Raw genomic sequence first — 16,817 nt, forward strand, 5'->3', positions numbered from 1 at the left:
CCTCTTGTCATCCCAAGCACACTTCTACATAAGTGCTTGTACTTGCTGTTTCCTCTGCCCTAAATGTTCCTCTTACATAGCCATTTAATTCTTTTCCTCATTTGATCATGTCTCTCTTCAAATGCTACCATAGACCAAATGGCCTTCCTCTGACCACCCTATGTAAAATAGCATCCTTCCCATCATCACTTACTTTCATCTTACCCTGCTGTTTTTCTTCTTTGCATACATCACACTTGATCTGTTTACTTTTTTATTGCCTTTCTGCCATCTCTCCCCCCATAGGTTGTAAGCTCCATGAGAGCAGGACTTTGTTTTATTCACTTTATATTCCCAGCACCTATAATAGTGGCTGGCATTCAGTAGGTGCTCAAATATTTTGTTGAATGAGCTCATAGATAAGCTGAAATTGTCATGACCTTATACTCTCATAGAATTGCCAGTCTTCTGGCAGGGTAAAAGTGGAGAGGAAACAAAGCAGTTAGTGAATGAGAGGCCTAGGTACAGAGGTGAATCTTATCATCACTAAGGGTAGAGGAACTTTTAAGTAAAAGATAAAATGGAGCTTTGATTAGCAGAGGTAAGCACTTGCCTCTCTGACAAATGGAAGGATGGCTGATAATCTGTTACCACATTCTTTTTCCCCTGTCTCTGTGTTTCCCATATGTCTCTTCTTCTCCCCATTATCTTCTCTAGCCCATCTATCTGAAATTGAACTTGAATTAACTAGTACCTTTATCCAGTTATCTTCCATTAATCTTGCATCCTGCTCTTCTTGATGTACTCACACTGGCATCCTCACCCACTTTCAGTAGGAGGGGCCCTCTATGACATCTCCTACAAAAGCTATCCACAAAATGTTTTAGCTCATTCCTTCCCTCCAAAATATCAAGACTATTCAAAACATGTTAACTATTATGCAGTATTTTGTGTATTGCATTTGAATATAGTTACAGAAGGAAAACTATCTATGTTGCATTTATCCTTTCTAGTTCTACTGCTCTTTTGTTCTCAAAGGATCTCTGTGTGACACAAAGCCCCTGTACTTTCTTTTCATTTATTATTTGTGAAAATATTAAATACAAATATTTACCATATTTAAATTAATAACTTACAGGGCTGTGAAAGAAGCATCAGGTGTCTCAAGGGACAGAGATTTTGATTAAACAATTATAGTGACATTAGGGACCCAAGGTTCAACTCTTAAGATTCTGTCATTTGAAATAGTACCAAGAGACCCTGTAGAAATCTGCTATCTTAACATACTAGTAATAGTTTAGTTTATGAGCCCATTTAAACTTAAGCTCGCCCGTAAGACCTGATTTTACCCTTTTACCTTGAGCCAAGATGAGAAGCAAGTAAGGGAAAAGATTATTTGTACTTTGTGTTATTTTGCCTGCCTTCCTTCTCCACCTTTTATTTGCTCTAGCAGCATCTGTGAATAAGTTGTGATTTTCAAGAGAGGTTTAGCTTCCATTCCTGCCCTCTTATTTTCTGGTTGGATTTAGAATAGGACCCATGTTGCTGTGTAGTGGTTTTTAGGCAGTAAAAAGTTGGAAGGGGTCATTAAAACTGCTCTATGTGTTCACCACTGCAGATAAGACCAATTTACCTAACTGTCCCTCAATCTTTAGTTACAGTAACATAATTTTTGAAAATTGAGCTTTAAAGTTATTACACTATAAGGAAATGAATTCAAAACTAACTTTTTGCCAGAATCCTATTTCATTATCAAGATATAATCTCAAAGTTGGGGCAGTCATACTTCTGATTTCCTCTCTGCCACGAGAAATATTCTGTAACTTAGGTTTAGCAGCTCACTGATAGGATGTTATCTGTTATTTACCCCCACGTGGTACCGGCATACTTGGTTCCAGAGTCTTCTCATGTTTTCTTTTCTGGTCCCTCATGCTGTATCCCAGGACAAGACATAGTCATAAGCAGGAAATTTACAGTAAATCATTAGTTTATTCTTCACCCTAAAAAATATGTGTTCCATTAGTCAGGAAAAGTGTTTTATCTGCCAATACTCCATCTCCCTGATGGAAAGAAAGTAGAACCCAGTAAAAAGTGGGATTAACAGCAGTTGGAGATTTTGGGAACTGTGAGTGCAGGTTATAAGGTTAGACTCGTAAGTTGACTTACATTATGTACTTTGAGAGATGATAGACCCTCTGCGCTTAAGTGCTGGAAATTCCACTAGTAGTCCTTTATTTCCTCAGATCATTGATGTTTCCTGGAATAACCACAGTAGTGCAAATAGTCCTGCAAGGAATAGTAGCATTAGCTACATCTACTATTGAGTAGAGTCTCAGGTGGGAGGACTTTTCTTCATAGTGGGATGAGAGTATCTGGGCTTTCAGAGATTCTTTCACTTCACATTTTAATGTAGAGCCCGCCAATAATAGGAGAAAAAGAAACACCTAATTATTAGAGAGCTTCCTGATAAAGCTTCAGGAGAGGATATAGCTGATATCTGCATAGCTGATACCCAAGGCATTTGAAAAGTTGGATTTAGTTATATCTTTTGGTCTATGAATATTTTGGAAGTTTTTATGATTTAAATGTGTTTTTTGTGCAATGAGGAACAATATCTGAAATTTGGAAAATCGATAAGTTGTACTTTTTCATAGGCTAACTTCATAAATTTGGTTCATATGTCTGAGTAATCTAATTTCAAATTTAAGCTAAAATGTTTATAGTGTTTCTGTCATATATAGGTCCTCTATCATAAAACTTTATAATTTTTTAATTACGTAGCAGTATGTACTATAATGTTAATCATGTGTACATATTTTAGGACATAAATATGTCTCTAATAATGCATTTATTTTTCCCTCACAGACAAACTTTCCAGAAATGATGAACAGATATAAACAACTATTGACCTATATTCGGAGTGCAGTCACAAGAAATTATTCTGAAAAATCCATTAATTCTATTCTTGATTATATCTCTACTTCTAAACAGGTTAGATTCTGTTTTTGCCTCTTGGTACTTATCGATGTGTTTATTATTTGTATGAAGGGTTTTGTTCTTTTTTTTTAAAAAAAAAAAAGGCCTAGTAGTTCTATTTAAGCAGTTTATGCTAGTTATTAGTGTGCTTTAAAAATAATGTATACTATTTCTTGATTATCATATTAATTATATAATATTAAAAGTGAATACGTCTAGGTTAATGTCTTTAAATAATATCTTTAGATACTAACATAATCTGCACACAACTTTTGCAGATTTATATTAGACATATACAGTTACTGTTGTAGTTCCTTCTAATAAACTTCATCACCACTTCAGCTAGCCATCCTGAGCTGTTAAATACATAGCAGTAAATCATAGGTGATTTGTGTAGATTTGATTAGATAAAGATCCTTGAGGGAGAGCCTGTACTCATATCGGTTAATACTTGGCATTACTCATTTGGTGTTCAATAAATGCTTTTACAAAGAATGGGTGGATGATGGATGATGAAAGGAAGGGCTGATGATGAAGAAACTACAGTGGGCATTGGGAGTGATAGTGCTTCTGTTATTCTAGATTTTGGTTATTAAGAAAATCAACGATGATTTTACTTTATTGCTAAGATAATTTTTAATTGGATTGTTTCTATTCTTTTAAGCAACATAGTCCTAAAGTTCAGCTTTGTTACATTATGATATTTGAGCACGAAGTACTCTCTGTAGCATTGAGTATTTCGTAGAAGATTTGATACTTTTTTGTATTTATAATAAAAAATATTCGGGGCTGGCCCCGTGGCCGAGTGGTTAAGATCGCGCACTCTGCTGCAGGCGGCCCAGTGGTTCGTCAGTTTGAATCCTGGGCGCAGACATGGCACTGCTCATCAAACCATGCTGAGGCAGCATCCCACATGCCACAACTAGAAGGACCCACAACTAAGGATATACAACTATGTTCTGGCGGGGGTTTGGGGAGAAAAAGGAAAAAAATAAAATATTAAAAAAAAAAAAAGATTCATCTCAGAATCAGCCTCTTTCATTCTATCTTTTCTGCTAGATGTCATTTTTATTTCTTGAGGCAGTTTATTATTTTTAGTTTTTATATCTAAAATATATGTAATGGAAGTAGAGGAAGATAAACTTTTATGTTTTGTTAGAACATTAGAACTTAATGGCGCTGATTCTTAAGTTGTTACATATCAGGGGGCTTTTCTTAAGTGGGAAAATGTTTTCGAGTTCTACAAACAAGTGTCATTAAAACATTTTTGGTACACTATTTATAAATGTTATGCCAGATGTTGGTGGCAGGGGAATTAAGTAATTTTAAAACTTGAATATTGAATGTTGCTTCGTGCTATTATATATAAGCTCTTTGTCTTTTGAAAGTAAGAATAGATGTTGGGTGGGCGGCACTCGACTTAGTCAGTATGCCATCAGCAGTCGTGAATAAATAGGCAGCCTTTTCTGGAAGTATCAAACTTTCCTGTTTTCATGGCCCTCTTACTTCTTGATCCTATTAAGTAGAGATCTAGAGAATCAGGTATTCGAACCAGGGCAGAGCCAGAACTTGGTGGAGGAGGGAGGGCAGGGGAGCTTATCATAATGCAAAGCAAATAGTGATTTTCATGAAAAAATGTTGCACTCAGATTGGTGAATTGATGGTAGTCAGACACAGCTAAAATTATGCTAGACTTTTCCCTCCACCCAACTCCAACAGTTTACCAGTAATTTAAAAGCTGTCTAGGCCAGTTAATTGATGTCACATTTATAGAATTTTTGTGAGAAGAAGCTTATTCTTCTTTGTTTTTTTAGTAGCTTGCTTAGTGTTTGCCGCATAGTAGGTACCAAATAAGAATTGAGTGAATAAAATAAACACTGTTAATAACAGTACAACTGTTCTATGTGTGTGTCATTTACTTGTGTTAATGTAAAATGAGTTATTAGGTTGGAAAGGACAAACCTATATTATTAGAGCATTAGATATTTTCTGGGTTTTATTTTAAAAAATTCACATAAGAACAGATCTTGGCACTTGTTTTTTTGTAAATCTGGTCTGTATTTTGCTAAAGTTCTGGTAATTTTGTGGACTGTCACAGACATTTGGTAAGATACAGATAGTGTATCTTACGTGTATTAAAGTTCAAAGATGCACTTTTAGTTTGCTCAAATTAACTTTATTAACAGGTACAAATTTGCTGTTTACAATTATAGAATTCTGATTTTTTATGTCAGATGGATTTACTGCAGGAATTCTATGAAACAACACTGGAAGCTTTGAAAGATGCTAAGAATGATAGACTGTGGTTTAAGACAAACACAAAGGTAACAATTAAAATTGCTTAACATTTTTACTTTTGAAGAGGGGGCGGGTGTCCTTAGTAAACTCTTCTAAAGATGTATGCCTTCTCATGTTGAAATCTTTTAATTTTAGTAAGTTTGTTTTTTTACAGCTTGGGAAATTATATTTAGAACGAGAAGAGTATGGAAAGCTTCAAAAAATTTTACGCCAGTTGCATCAGTCCTGCCAGGTAGTGTTCACTTATTTTTTCTTAATATTTCTTCATCATAAGAAAAAAATTATATTGGAAACATTGCTTAGGGATGTTTTTGTTCAAGCATCATCTGAAAAATAAAATTTGGAAAACAAGTTACTAAAATGCTGATTTCTTCTGAGTATTACATTTCTTCCTGTTTTAATCCTAATTTCAATCCTGTTTTTGTGGAATGAGGCACAAGTATCAATAAATAAACAGGCTGGTCATTAATACTTACTAAGAATAAGTCTTTCATATTTAGTTATGCACCCTATGAAAATTGGAAAAGATATTGTAGACATATATAATAAAGATATTTGATATTCTGGTTTATGATGTATGAATCCTTTGTAACAGCATTGTCCAGTAGAACTTCATGTGATGCCAGAAACATTCTTTGTCTGTGCTCTCCAATATGGTAACACCAGCTACAGGTGATCAAACATTTGAAATGTGACTAGTGTGATGGAGGTACTGAGTTTTTTATTTTATTAAATTTGAATAGCCACGTGTACCTCCTTAACTTTTAAACTCCAGACCATAATTTTGTATTTCCTTTTTAAAAATGTCTTCATCAATAATTTATTTCATATTAGTCTAAATTTTATATAGAAATACTGTTTTAAATGTTTTTAAGCTCTTCCAATGCCATGTACTATTATTTTTATTATATATGTTATTTTTGTGAATGGGGGAAAGTTGATCAGGAAAGTGTTCTGAATTAATGACCTGAAGATATATTCATTTAATAGTTTTGCTTTTTTTTTGGTTTTTAAAAATAAGAAAAGGTTTGTTTCATAATGGTTTTGCTTTATAAGCAGATAAGTTGTTTATGAATTGTTTCTTATCTACACATTCTTAGGAGACCTTAGTCTGATGCCTGAATAACTGAGGGTTCAGTTCCATGTGAAATGGAGAAGCCATTTCTGAATGGAAGAGGGTCTTTCAGTGTGTACATAAGGAATATGAAAAAATCCTCTGGACAGGTTTTCACTTGGTTTATTTCAAAGAATACAAAGAATAAGGAAAATGCTATCTGGATTGTAAATAGCATTATAGTATACCAGAGAGGCATGATAATCCGGATGTACAAATTGTCTTGCATATCATATCTTTTACTCTGGCTGTGATTCGTTAGAGAATAACTAAACAAGTTTTAAGTTGGAAGACCAAATAAATAATACATTTTGGCTTTGTGTATTTCAGTGCTTGATGTTTATGATTATCTGACTGTTGACCTTATGCTATTTTTTTATGGCCTGCATTTTGTGGGCTGTTGGTCATCTTTCAAAGTCAAACTCAAATGTCACCACCTTTGTTATTCCTTTGGCATCCCCCCGGAGAATTAGTCCTTTTGTCTTCCTTTCTTCTAGGCACTTGGTTCATGCTTCAACTAGAATCATTATCATTTATATTGTAATTTATCTGTTGACAGAACAGTATTCTAGATTGTGAACTTTTTGAGGCCAGGAACATTGGCTTATTTAACTTTGTATTTCCTCAAGGTAGACTCAGTGCCTAGCCCTAGGTATGCACTCAGGAAGTGCTTTTTGATTGAGTCAGTGGATCTAAAGTGGTTGTGAAGATTTGGAGAAGACCATAAATAATCTAGATAAAACAAACATTACAACATTTTATACATTAAAAAAATTTCTCTGGCCACTTTTTCCTTATCCAATGACTAAAAAGTACAAAAGATGTGTGGGTTCCTTTTTGGCCATTAAAGATAGTGTTTTTAGTACTGTTAAGTCCTAATTAAAATTTGCAGTGCATTTTCACACAGAATTAATATTCGAAATGTAAGGTTATCAGGCTAACTCAAATAAAAATTACTAGATTGACTCTGAATTCTATCTTGACTGAAATTCATTATTTGCTTTCCTAGACTGATGATGGAGAAGATGACCTAAAAAAAGGTACACAGTTATTAGAAATATATGCTTTGGAAATTCAAATGTACACGGCACAGAAAAATAACAAAAAACTTAAAGCACTGTATGAACAGTCACTTCACATCAAGTCTGCCATCCCTCATCCACTGATCATGGGAGTCATCAGAGGCAAGTTTGGTTTGGAGAGGGTGGGCAGTGTCACTGGAAGATATCAAGATGTCATTGCATGTGATTGAATGACTCTGAAAAGTGTTTTGGTTTTGGTGAAAATAAATGACAAAGTAGTGAAATCAATGAAATGATTTAGTCTTAGAACGGAATTAGAATGAACTTTTTGTCTTGTAAAATTTATATTAGTGAAGATATTTACTAATAGAAAATTCACCATCAGAAGTTCTATTCTTGGATTTTAGTGACATATATGTAATTACTTTCTCCTTCAACCAAGGCTAAAAATTTGCAAATGCTTGGTTGGGTGATGTTTAATGAAGAGCTTGTTTTTTAGAATTAAGGAGTGTACCCTGGGGCTAGTACTATGCAGGTTGTAGAAGTAAAAGACTGGAAAGCACTAAAATAGTTTTCATTTGATTTTTTTATAGAGTGGTCAGTTTTGTTATTACAGAACTGAAAATGTGCTCTTTTCTCTGGTCTTATTCTTTACAGAATGTGGTGGTAAAATGCACTTGAGAGAAGGTGAATTTGAAAAGGCACACACTGATTTTTTTGAAGCTTTCAAGAATTATGATGAATCTGGAAGTCCAAGACGAACCACTTGCTTGAAATATTTGGTCTTAGCAAATATGCTAATGAAATCGGGAATAAATCCATTTGACTCACAGGAGGTATATGTGTGCCCTAATTGTTCATTTCGATCAGCTGTCTTTTGTGGAAATAAAAATGTTATTCTTTCTTTGTGCAGTATACATAGTTAATTCTTGTTTTTCTATGTTTAGGCCAAACCGTACAAAAATGATCCAGAAATTCTAGCAATGACGAATTTAGTAAGGTAAGTCTTCATATTTCAGTTAAGGTAAATATCCTTAAAGTAGCAAATAAAGAGGAGAGAACTTTTCAGAATTAAGTTAATATTCAGCATTTATTCTTTTGTATTTTGGTTTGAAATATACCAAAGTTTGTGAAATTTTTATCTTCTAAAGTCATTTATTATGCTTTTCTGTTAGTCATGAGATTTTATGAAGTATTCGCTGCTTTTTTTCTTATTATCCACATGTTTGTGTGTGTGTGTTCTTTTTCAGTAGAAAACTGATTGTAGATGTTTTAAAACAATGTTACGATGTTTACTGTTTCTACCTGCCTTAATCGTAAATGAAATTATGAATTGGTCCACATAAGTCAAGAATTTTCAATAAGACAGTTTCTTTACTGGTATATTTTCTCAGTTGACAAGATAAAAAAATTGGGGCCAGCCCCATGGCGCGCTCCACTGCGGCAAGCCCAGGGTTTTGCAGATTTGGATCCTGGGCGCGGACATGGCACCACTCATCAGGCCATGCTGAGGCGGCGTCCCACGTGCCACAGCTAGAAGCACCTGCAACTAAAAAACATATAACTATGTAGTGGGGGGATTTGGGGAGAAAAAGGAAAAGTAAAATCTTTAAAAAAAATAAAAAGATAAAAAAATTGTTTTAAAACAGTTTATCTCAGATGATTTTCTGAGGTGAGAAGCAGAGGGGTCATACTGGTAAGAAACCAAAAGATTTGATTTATTGGTGGCTTCTGCAGAGACAGATATGGCTAATGATGGTTAGCAACTGAAAAACCTGCTATAATCAATTAATAGTAAACAAAATTATAGAAGATAAGACCATGCAGAAAGCCCAGAAAAGAAAGCCTATTTTTGCAAAAGAAATCAGTGAGCAAGAAAAATTTTCCTCTGGGCCAAGAATAAATGGAACCGTTGGCTTTAATAGATTTTCTTTGTAGAAAGTTTCAGAAGTTCGTTAGGTTTCTTCAATTCCTTTGTTTCAGATTATACAGCAGAGTTTGCCAAGCCAGAAGAATGCAATTAGGGACATAGGCCAGGGGTTTTTGCAGATGTATGTAGATAATTAGGTGACCAGACATTCTCTTAATATTCTTTTTTCATTTAAAAAAAGTACTGTTACACTATAAATTATGAGTCACCTACATAAGAATTTTATATACTTGGAGAAAATAGATTATTTTATGATAATTGTTTAAGTTCATATGTAAACTGCCCTCATTTACTTAGTTTTTATTTGCTACAACTTTCACAAGTTACTAGGTTTTTTGTTTTGTTTTAAGGAAACCTTAATTTTACCTGTAAAAAATAAGAATGATTTTATTTTAAGGGGACTATGAATGATTAGGGGATAAAAGCCCTAAATTACAACATTAAAAAATCAATTTCTTCTTTTTTTTTTTTTTTGAGTAAGATTAGCCCTGAGCTAACGTCTGCTGCCAATCCTCCTCTTTTTGCCGAGGAATGCTGGCCCTGAGCTAACATCCGTGCCCATCTTCCTCTATTCAATTTCTTTTTTATTGTTCACTTCTTTAGTCTATTTTAATATATATTTGTTGAATTAAATTGATTTTAGTTATGAAAGGAGATTTCTCCATCTTTATTTCAAACAGTTTATTCCATCTACATTTGGCCACATTAACTAAGATGATTTGTTTAGAGATTAACTTCATAATAATTTTTTTAAATTTATAAAGTTAAATTGCTAAGCAACAGTTTGAACTTTTAAAACTCTTAAGGGGGCTGGCCTAGTGGCCGAGTGGTTGAGTTCTCGTGCTCCCCTTCAGTGGCCCAGGGTTTCAGCAGTTCAGATCCTGGCCGTGGACATGGGACCGCTCATCGGGCCATGCTGAGGCGGCATCCCACGTGCCACAACTAGAAGGACCCACAACTAGAATGTACAACTATGTGCTAGGGGTGGGGTTTGGGGAGAAAAAGCAGAAAAAAAAAAGATTGACAGCAGTTGTTAGCTCAGTTGTTAGCTCTTTAAAAAAAAACCAAAGAAATATTGAGGGAAAGTTTTGCTCTAGACATTAATATTTCATCTAAATTAAATTGGTTGAATACATTAAAATGAATTAAAGGACTGATTTATCAGACCTTTAAAAACTAATAGCTGTATTTATATATTTATGATGTTACAATTTATCCAGTGAAACCTCTATGTTAGAACTTGGAAACTTATTTTAATGGCAAATTTTGACCCAAACCAAAAGTGGTCTATGATATCCCACATTTTGTATAAGATTTTCTTTAAAAGCCACTTAAATAGTGGAAGAATGTCTCTTGATTTAACTATAAGTGTGTGCAAGTGTTTTCACTACTGCTTGACTATATCTTCCTATAGTATATTACAATAATGTATTTGGGGTAGGTAAGAAAGTAATGCTTCCTAATTTTATCTTCCTAGTCAGTTGCCAGGAGACTAGAGGAAAATAATTCCTGTTGAAGCACTTGAACCATCTGCCCCTAACATGAAGTTACATTGCGACCCAACAGATGGAAGCACAGCAGAGGGCGTGCAGAATGGCTGATGATATGTCTTACATATAAAGCCCACAGTGGTGCCATATCCAGAAGGTTGGCTTCTTCCTTCTCAGCACCTTTAGCAGTCTCCATAATGCCTTACAGAATTTCAAGAGTAGATACTAGATGCCTCAGAGAATCATGAACATAAATCAGCCTTTGGCCTTCTGCAGCAGGGTCCATCGCTCTTTACTTTGTGAGCGTGTCCTACTTGGCACTATTATCCCGTTGTCTGCCACTGGTGTTTCTGCTGTATAGCACAGTGGAATTTTTAGGCTAGAGAGAATTGGGAATCAAATGTTCCTTTGAAAAGTTTTGGCAGTTGCTGGTAGCTTTCTAGAAGATAAAAATTAGGAAGCTGCATTTCTGAATAACCTTCAGAGAGGATGTACTGTCTTATTTGAAAGACAAGGCTAAACTCTTCCATATGGTAGTATGCATGAAACCTGGTTTCCTAGGGATTAAGTGCACAATTTAATTTGAAAGCATCAAACTTTAAGCAGTTATTAAACTAGAGTCAATTCTTAACAATACTAAGATTTTGAGAAGATTTAATTAGCTGTATATAAATATAGTATATAACCCCAAAAGAATATTTATTTAATCTTTCCTTTGTAAAACTGAAAGCATTAAAAAGGAAACTCATTTTATTTGAAGAAGAATGTGTCTATACTTAACTCCGATTTCCATGATGGAAACTCTGGTGATTTAGGTTTTTGCATATAAAAGAAACAGGCTCTTTGGATTATCTGACAAAATACATAACTTCTTCATGTTTAACAAAGTTTTTACTTTTCTTTTTCTGTTAGTGCCTATCAGAATAATGACATCACTGAATTTGAAAAGATTCTGAAAACAAATCACAGCAACATCATGGATGATCCTTTCATAAGGGAACACATCGAAGGTATATTCTTTCTGCCAACTGAATTCTATTTCTTTTTTTGACACTGTCAACAGTGCTTCTTAATGGATCTGCATGGAATTAGCTGTTTTTCTTCAGTTTATTGCAAAGTATAAAAATGTTTTTAAATTCTGTCATGGAATAAGGTACTCCTTAAAATTATAAAGCTGTTTTAAAGAAATCATTAGCCAATTTCATGTTATTAACAAAATCAAGTTCTCATATGATGTCCATTTCATTTAAGGTAGCTGCCCTTTTACCTTTTCTAATTTACATATTGTTGCATGTTTATTACTGATGCTTAGATTCAAAGTTATTTTTTAGGATTTATTTTTGAAATAACAGCTTTGAAAATAGCCTGCTATAGATAGTACTGAGATGCATTCACTTTGAAAGGTAGGCTAAAATTGTACCACTAAGTATATGAGATTTTTAGTAAGTTCTATTGGATTAATAAAGGCAAAAATCATCCCTTTGTTCTGGGGCCACTTTTATACCTCCAATGTTCCACCTGTTATGGAGCTATTTGAGGGTTTTTTAATGACCATTTGGAACAACTCATTCCAATACTTAAATTCCAAATGCATCAAGAAAATTTGAAGAATACTTTGAAAGTAATGTTCTTTTGTTCCCCACCTTCCTTTCTCTTCCATTCCACAGACATTTTTAAAGTTCTTATATGAACCTAGAATGATACTGCGCTTTGTGGATATAGAAAAGTGTAGAAGCCTTGTGCATAAACTCGAATCTAGCTTTTTTTTAAAAAGAGACACTTGTACGTGGAGAAGTGGGGAAAATTGTAAATTCATTGTATAAAATATAATTCTCTAGGTTTTAAGAGAACATAAAATAAGGAATTTGACTGGTGTAAATCAGAGCTTCTTGAAAGATGTTAACTATAGAGGTAGCATCACAACATGAGCAAAATCAGAGAGGGAGAAACAAGGGAAAATTATGGGAGAGGCAGTCTCTAATTATATTGTGCGTCTATTGGACCCAAATGTCTTTAGATCCAAATACCTTACGTCCTTGCCAGACAGAAAGGTGTATTTTGAGAAGATAAATGAGATAGTGAATTAATATGATTTAGAAGTGTGTAATGATTCATAAAGATATACAGACTGTTAAATGCAAATGTATTGTTTTTTGTCTTTTCTTTCAGAGCTTTTGCGAAACATCAGAACACAAGTGCTCATAAAGTTAATTAAGCCTTATACAAGAATACATATTCCTTTTATTTCTAAGGTACTTATATTCATGGATTTTAATGCTTATAATTTATAGTTATAAATGCAGTATACCTATTTTCCATTTAAAAGAATAATTCTAACTTGGTAACATTTTGTAATATTACAAATTTTAACTATAGCATAACTTAATGGCTTTGCTTTTAATGTGAATTTTTCTGTGTTTTCTTGGCATAAATTGAGTTAATAGAAAAGAGAAATAAGGAATCGTTAAATTTCTTTTTAAAAATTCCTTCAGCCTCAGAGAAAATTATAGAAGAGAGAGTAGTGGCTAAAATATAAATTGATGATAGGTTAAGCCTAATCACAGTAAAATTGTGGTAGGAATATACTTTAAAAATTAAAAACTTAAATTTCATCAGACCTGTGATGTGAGAAGTATTTTGAAGTGATAATGGAATTTGTTTTAAATTTTGTCTTCACTAATTTTCCTTTAAGTGGTGGGAATGAATTTAAAATCAGAAAAATTATTTATATAAAATCATGAAGTCTTTAAAAAAGTTAATTAGTAAAATTATGAGTCTTTTGTCTTAGGAGTTAAACATAGATGTAGCTGATGTGGAGAGCTTGCTGGTGCAGTGCATATTGGATAAGTAAGTACTTGGCTACTATTTATCACAAAATGTTTAGGACCATAAAGTTTGAATACTAATGGCAAGGAGAGCAGTTGAATTCTTGATTATTTTATAAAAAGCACTTCTGGCTGTGATTTTCTTTTAAAAGGGATGTTTATGTATGTGTGACAGTTTTTGATAAATGAGCATATTAAGCACATGATATCTGAAAAAGTTCTAAATGGTTTTTAAGAAGGATTTTTCATCAGTATATGACCCATATACAGTTAGAAAATTATTTAACAAATAGTACTTTTTATGTATAAAGTATAGTATATAATAGTTTTGAAATTATATCTTTCTTAAAAGCAGTATCTTTAAAGCTTCACAGATTACATTTGCTCTTGATTAATTGGGTAAGTCTGTACCTGTTGGTTGTTTCAGTGAAATTGATGAAAGGTAGCTCGAATCTGGTTTCTGTCTAGAGTTTGAATAAGATAATGAATGTTATAATTAATGCTGAACTCAATCATTTAATGTAGGCGGCGGGGGGGCGGTTATTGCATTTATTGATATTGTGAATATTTTATGAAACATTAGTCCAGAAGATATGCTTAGTGAAAACAGTTTGTAGACATGTCTTCCTTTATTTATTTATTTCCAGCACTATTCATGGCCGAATTGATCAAGTCAACCAACTCCTTGAACTGGATCATCAGAAGAGAGGTGGTGCCCGATATACTGCACTAGATAAATGGACCAACCAACTAAATTCTCTCAACCAGGCTGTAGTCAGTAAACTGGCTTAACAGAGAATAAGCTTTTACAGACGTACTTAAGGCAACAGTGCAGAGATGTAATCCTTAAAAGAACTGGGAATGGCAAAACTACTGTCGGTTGATGTGTCCTGAAAATTATTGGAGTTATGGCAGAAGTGCTTTTTTTGATCAACTGGTTTGTGTTTTGCTGCTGCATTTATCCCAAGAAAAACAGCTTTAATCTCCAGAAGAAAACCAAAATGCCATGGGATTTATGCTGTATTGACATCTTGCCCTAAACATACAACATCGTAGTAATTTGTCATGGGCAACATGACCAGAGAGAAGATTTTTGTCATGATTTTAAATACACTGACACGCTACTGTTGGTTAAATTTAAACATGTTTTACCTGCAGAAATTCTCTCACAAATAACCTGCAATAACTTGAAATGCATACCCTTTTGAACACTTCCTTTTCTCATGTATAAATTAAAATGTTTGCTGCATTTTGCAAAATGTCAATTCTTCAAAAATGTGTCCGTATATTTCTGTACCTGCAGTGTAGTAAAGGTTTAGATGAAACCCCATAATTATGGTGGCATACTGTCACTTAGGTTTCAAGCAGCAAAATAAACAGTGCAGCTCAGAAATTGTAGTTTGGTTCTTGATGTGTTTTTATTACATTTGGGGTTTTTGTTTTTCTTTTTAGTACCTTAGAAATTTCAAATTATGTTATCTTCAGTTAATGATTTTAAAAAGCCTGGGAGCAAATAAGTTGGTTATTTGCTTTCGAGTTTTTAAAATAAGTCTTTATTGATAAAGTAAGTAGAATTAGTTTCTAACAGAACACTTGCATTGTACTTACTTTGACAGTAATGCTTTAAAGGAATAAATTTTTTTTAAGAATGATATTCCTTTGTAAAAAAGAATAAATACTAACTCTCAGAATGTTCACTTTAAACAAATATGCCAGAACATAGACAGCTAAATGAATGTTACCGTACGTAGTGATCATGCTGGAAATTTATTTCCTAATTCCAGCAGTCTACCATTGCTCAAAACCTCTTGGGCTTTGCTCTTTTAGAATTGCATTCAGAGCTAATTTATGTCACACTATTAACTTTATGATTACATGTTGTTGAAAAAAGATGTATTACCAAGCTGGACTGTTTTACAGTTACCATTATTTGGCACCAAATGACTTTTGACAGTTTCCAAAAATGAAATCAATCTTTGAAGTAATAGTAGAAAGTATGCAACTGGCTTTGGAGGCGATCCCAAGAGTTTTAAAGGTATTCTGAGCAGTGGTAGTAGCATAGTTAGAAGAATGAACTGTGGCCTCCCAAGGTGACTACCTTAAAGGAGATGCAGCTCATTTGAATGTATTGAGTTTTGGATGTATTTGTTTCATTTAAAAACAAAAAGTTTCACATTATTTTATAGTGTCAAAAGGAAGAACTAAGATTAAGATAATTTCTTTGATTTTTCTATTGCTTGTTATTGTGTAAAAAGAAGTGCGTGGCAGTTCAGAAGAAAGACTGTTTTAACTGAAGAATGACAACCAAGAATTTTTGATCATTAAATCAGATTTTATAAACAGTGGAAGGAGCATGGACTTAAAACAAGGCATGCTTATTCGGTTTTGTCAAAATTTTACGAAAATATGTGATATATATTTATACTAAAACTATATAATCCTTAGATTTAGGAGAGCAATCAGCTAATGTCTTTAGCAGATTAAAGCAGTATTAAATACAGGTACAAGTTGGAAATTGTAGAAAACTGAAAGAAAACGAAAGACAAAATTAATGTCTCTGGTAGGGAATAAAAAAGTTTAAGATATTATAAAATTATGTGTATTTTCTTCTCTTTTACATAAATCATTTGTGAAAAGTGTGCTAAATTTTTTTTACAGAAGTGATAATAATTAGGACTTATTTTTCAATATAATTTGAAGACCCTTTGTTACCCAAATAAAAATGACAAGTTTCTGTGCCTGTATTCAAATATGTATGTATGTGATAACTGTGGGAAAAGCCCTGCTTATCTCTGAGTTGATGAAATTAGAATTCAAAGGATTTGAATGATGTGATGTAACCGCTATCCTCCAACTCTTTGCCCAGTTCTCCTGTCATATGTTTACTGTGTGCAGTAGTGCACCTTCTAGTTTCTAGGAAAGCATGCACTTGTTATTCTTTGGGAAATTGGGCTAAGTATAGAACAATATCCAAAGTTATACCATAATCTTTAATTTAAGGTAATTGTACATATCACATAGGCATTGTTGAATCTTCTCTAGGTACAGGTTTATTCTTTTTTCTAAAGTCATTTGCCGCATTTGTTCTAGAACAAAGGTTTTTGCTCTATCTTAACTGTCTGACTCATGTAAAACTTACTATTTTTTTCCCTTTAAACATATTCTGTGTTCTTGTGTGTCAAA

The 16,817-nt window shown here is 33.4% G+C and overlaps 1 protein-coding gene and 1 long non-coding RNA gene across 5 annotated transcripts in view; one reads left to right on the forward strand and one right to left on the reverse strand.

Moving 5' to 3' along the window:
- COPS2 (COP9 signalosome subunit 2) overlaps positions 1–16,378 on the forward strand; it is a 29,195-nt gene extending 12,817 nt beyond the window's left edge. The window contains exons 4-13 of one of the 2 annotated variants that reach the window (XM_070237036.1): positions 2,845–2,970; positions 5,169–5,279; positions 5,408–5,485; positions 7,377–7,551; positions 8,047–8,225; positions 8,337–8,389; positions 11,722–11,819; positions 12,979–13,061; positions 13,598–13,656; positions 14,282–16,378. In XM_070237036.1, the coding sequence (XP_070093137.1) occupies positions 2,845–2,970; positions 5,169–5,279; positions 5,408–5,485; positions 7,377–7,551; positions 8,047–8,225; positions 8,337–8,389; positions 11,722–11,819; positions 12,979–13,061; positions 13,598–13,656; positions 14,282–14,426 (1,107 nt within the window). In that variant the 3' untranslated portion in view covers positions 14,427–16,378. The remainder of the gene's footprint in view (positions 1–2,844; positions 2,971–5,168; positions 5,280–5,407; positions 5,486–7,376; positions 7,552–8,046; positions 8,226–8,336; positions 8,390–11,721; positions 11,820–12,978; positions 13,062–13,597; positions 13,657–14,281) is intronic. The other variant, XM_070237046.1, reaches the window with a different exon arrangement.
- LOC111767829 (uncharacterized) overlaps positions 5,292–16,817 on the reverse strand; it is a 64,833-nt gene continuing 53,307 nt past the window's right edge. For all 3 annotated transcript variants that reach the window (XR_011426712.1, XR_011426705.1, XR_002799700.2), the window contains one exon: positions 5,292–5,579. This is a non-coding gene — a long non-coding RNA (uncharacterized lncRNA). The remainder of the gene's footprint in view (positions 5,580–16,817) is intronic.

Source organism: Equus caballus, chromosome 1 (genome assembly GCF_041296265.1).
Source record: "Equus caballus isolate H_3958 breed thoroughbred chromosome 1, TB-T2T, whole genome shotgun sequence".
In the NCBI taxonomy this organism is placed as follows: Eukaryota; Metazoa; Chordata; class Mammalia; order Perissodactyla; family Equidae; genus Equus; species Equus caballus.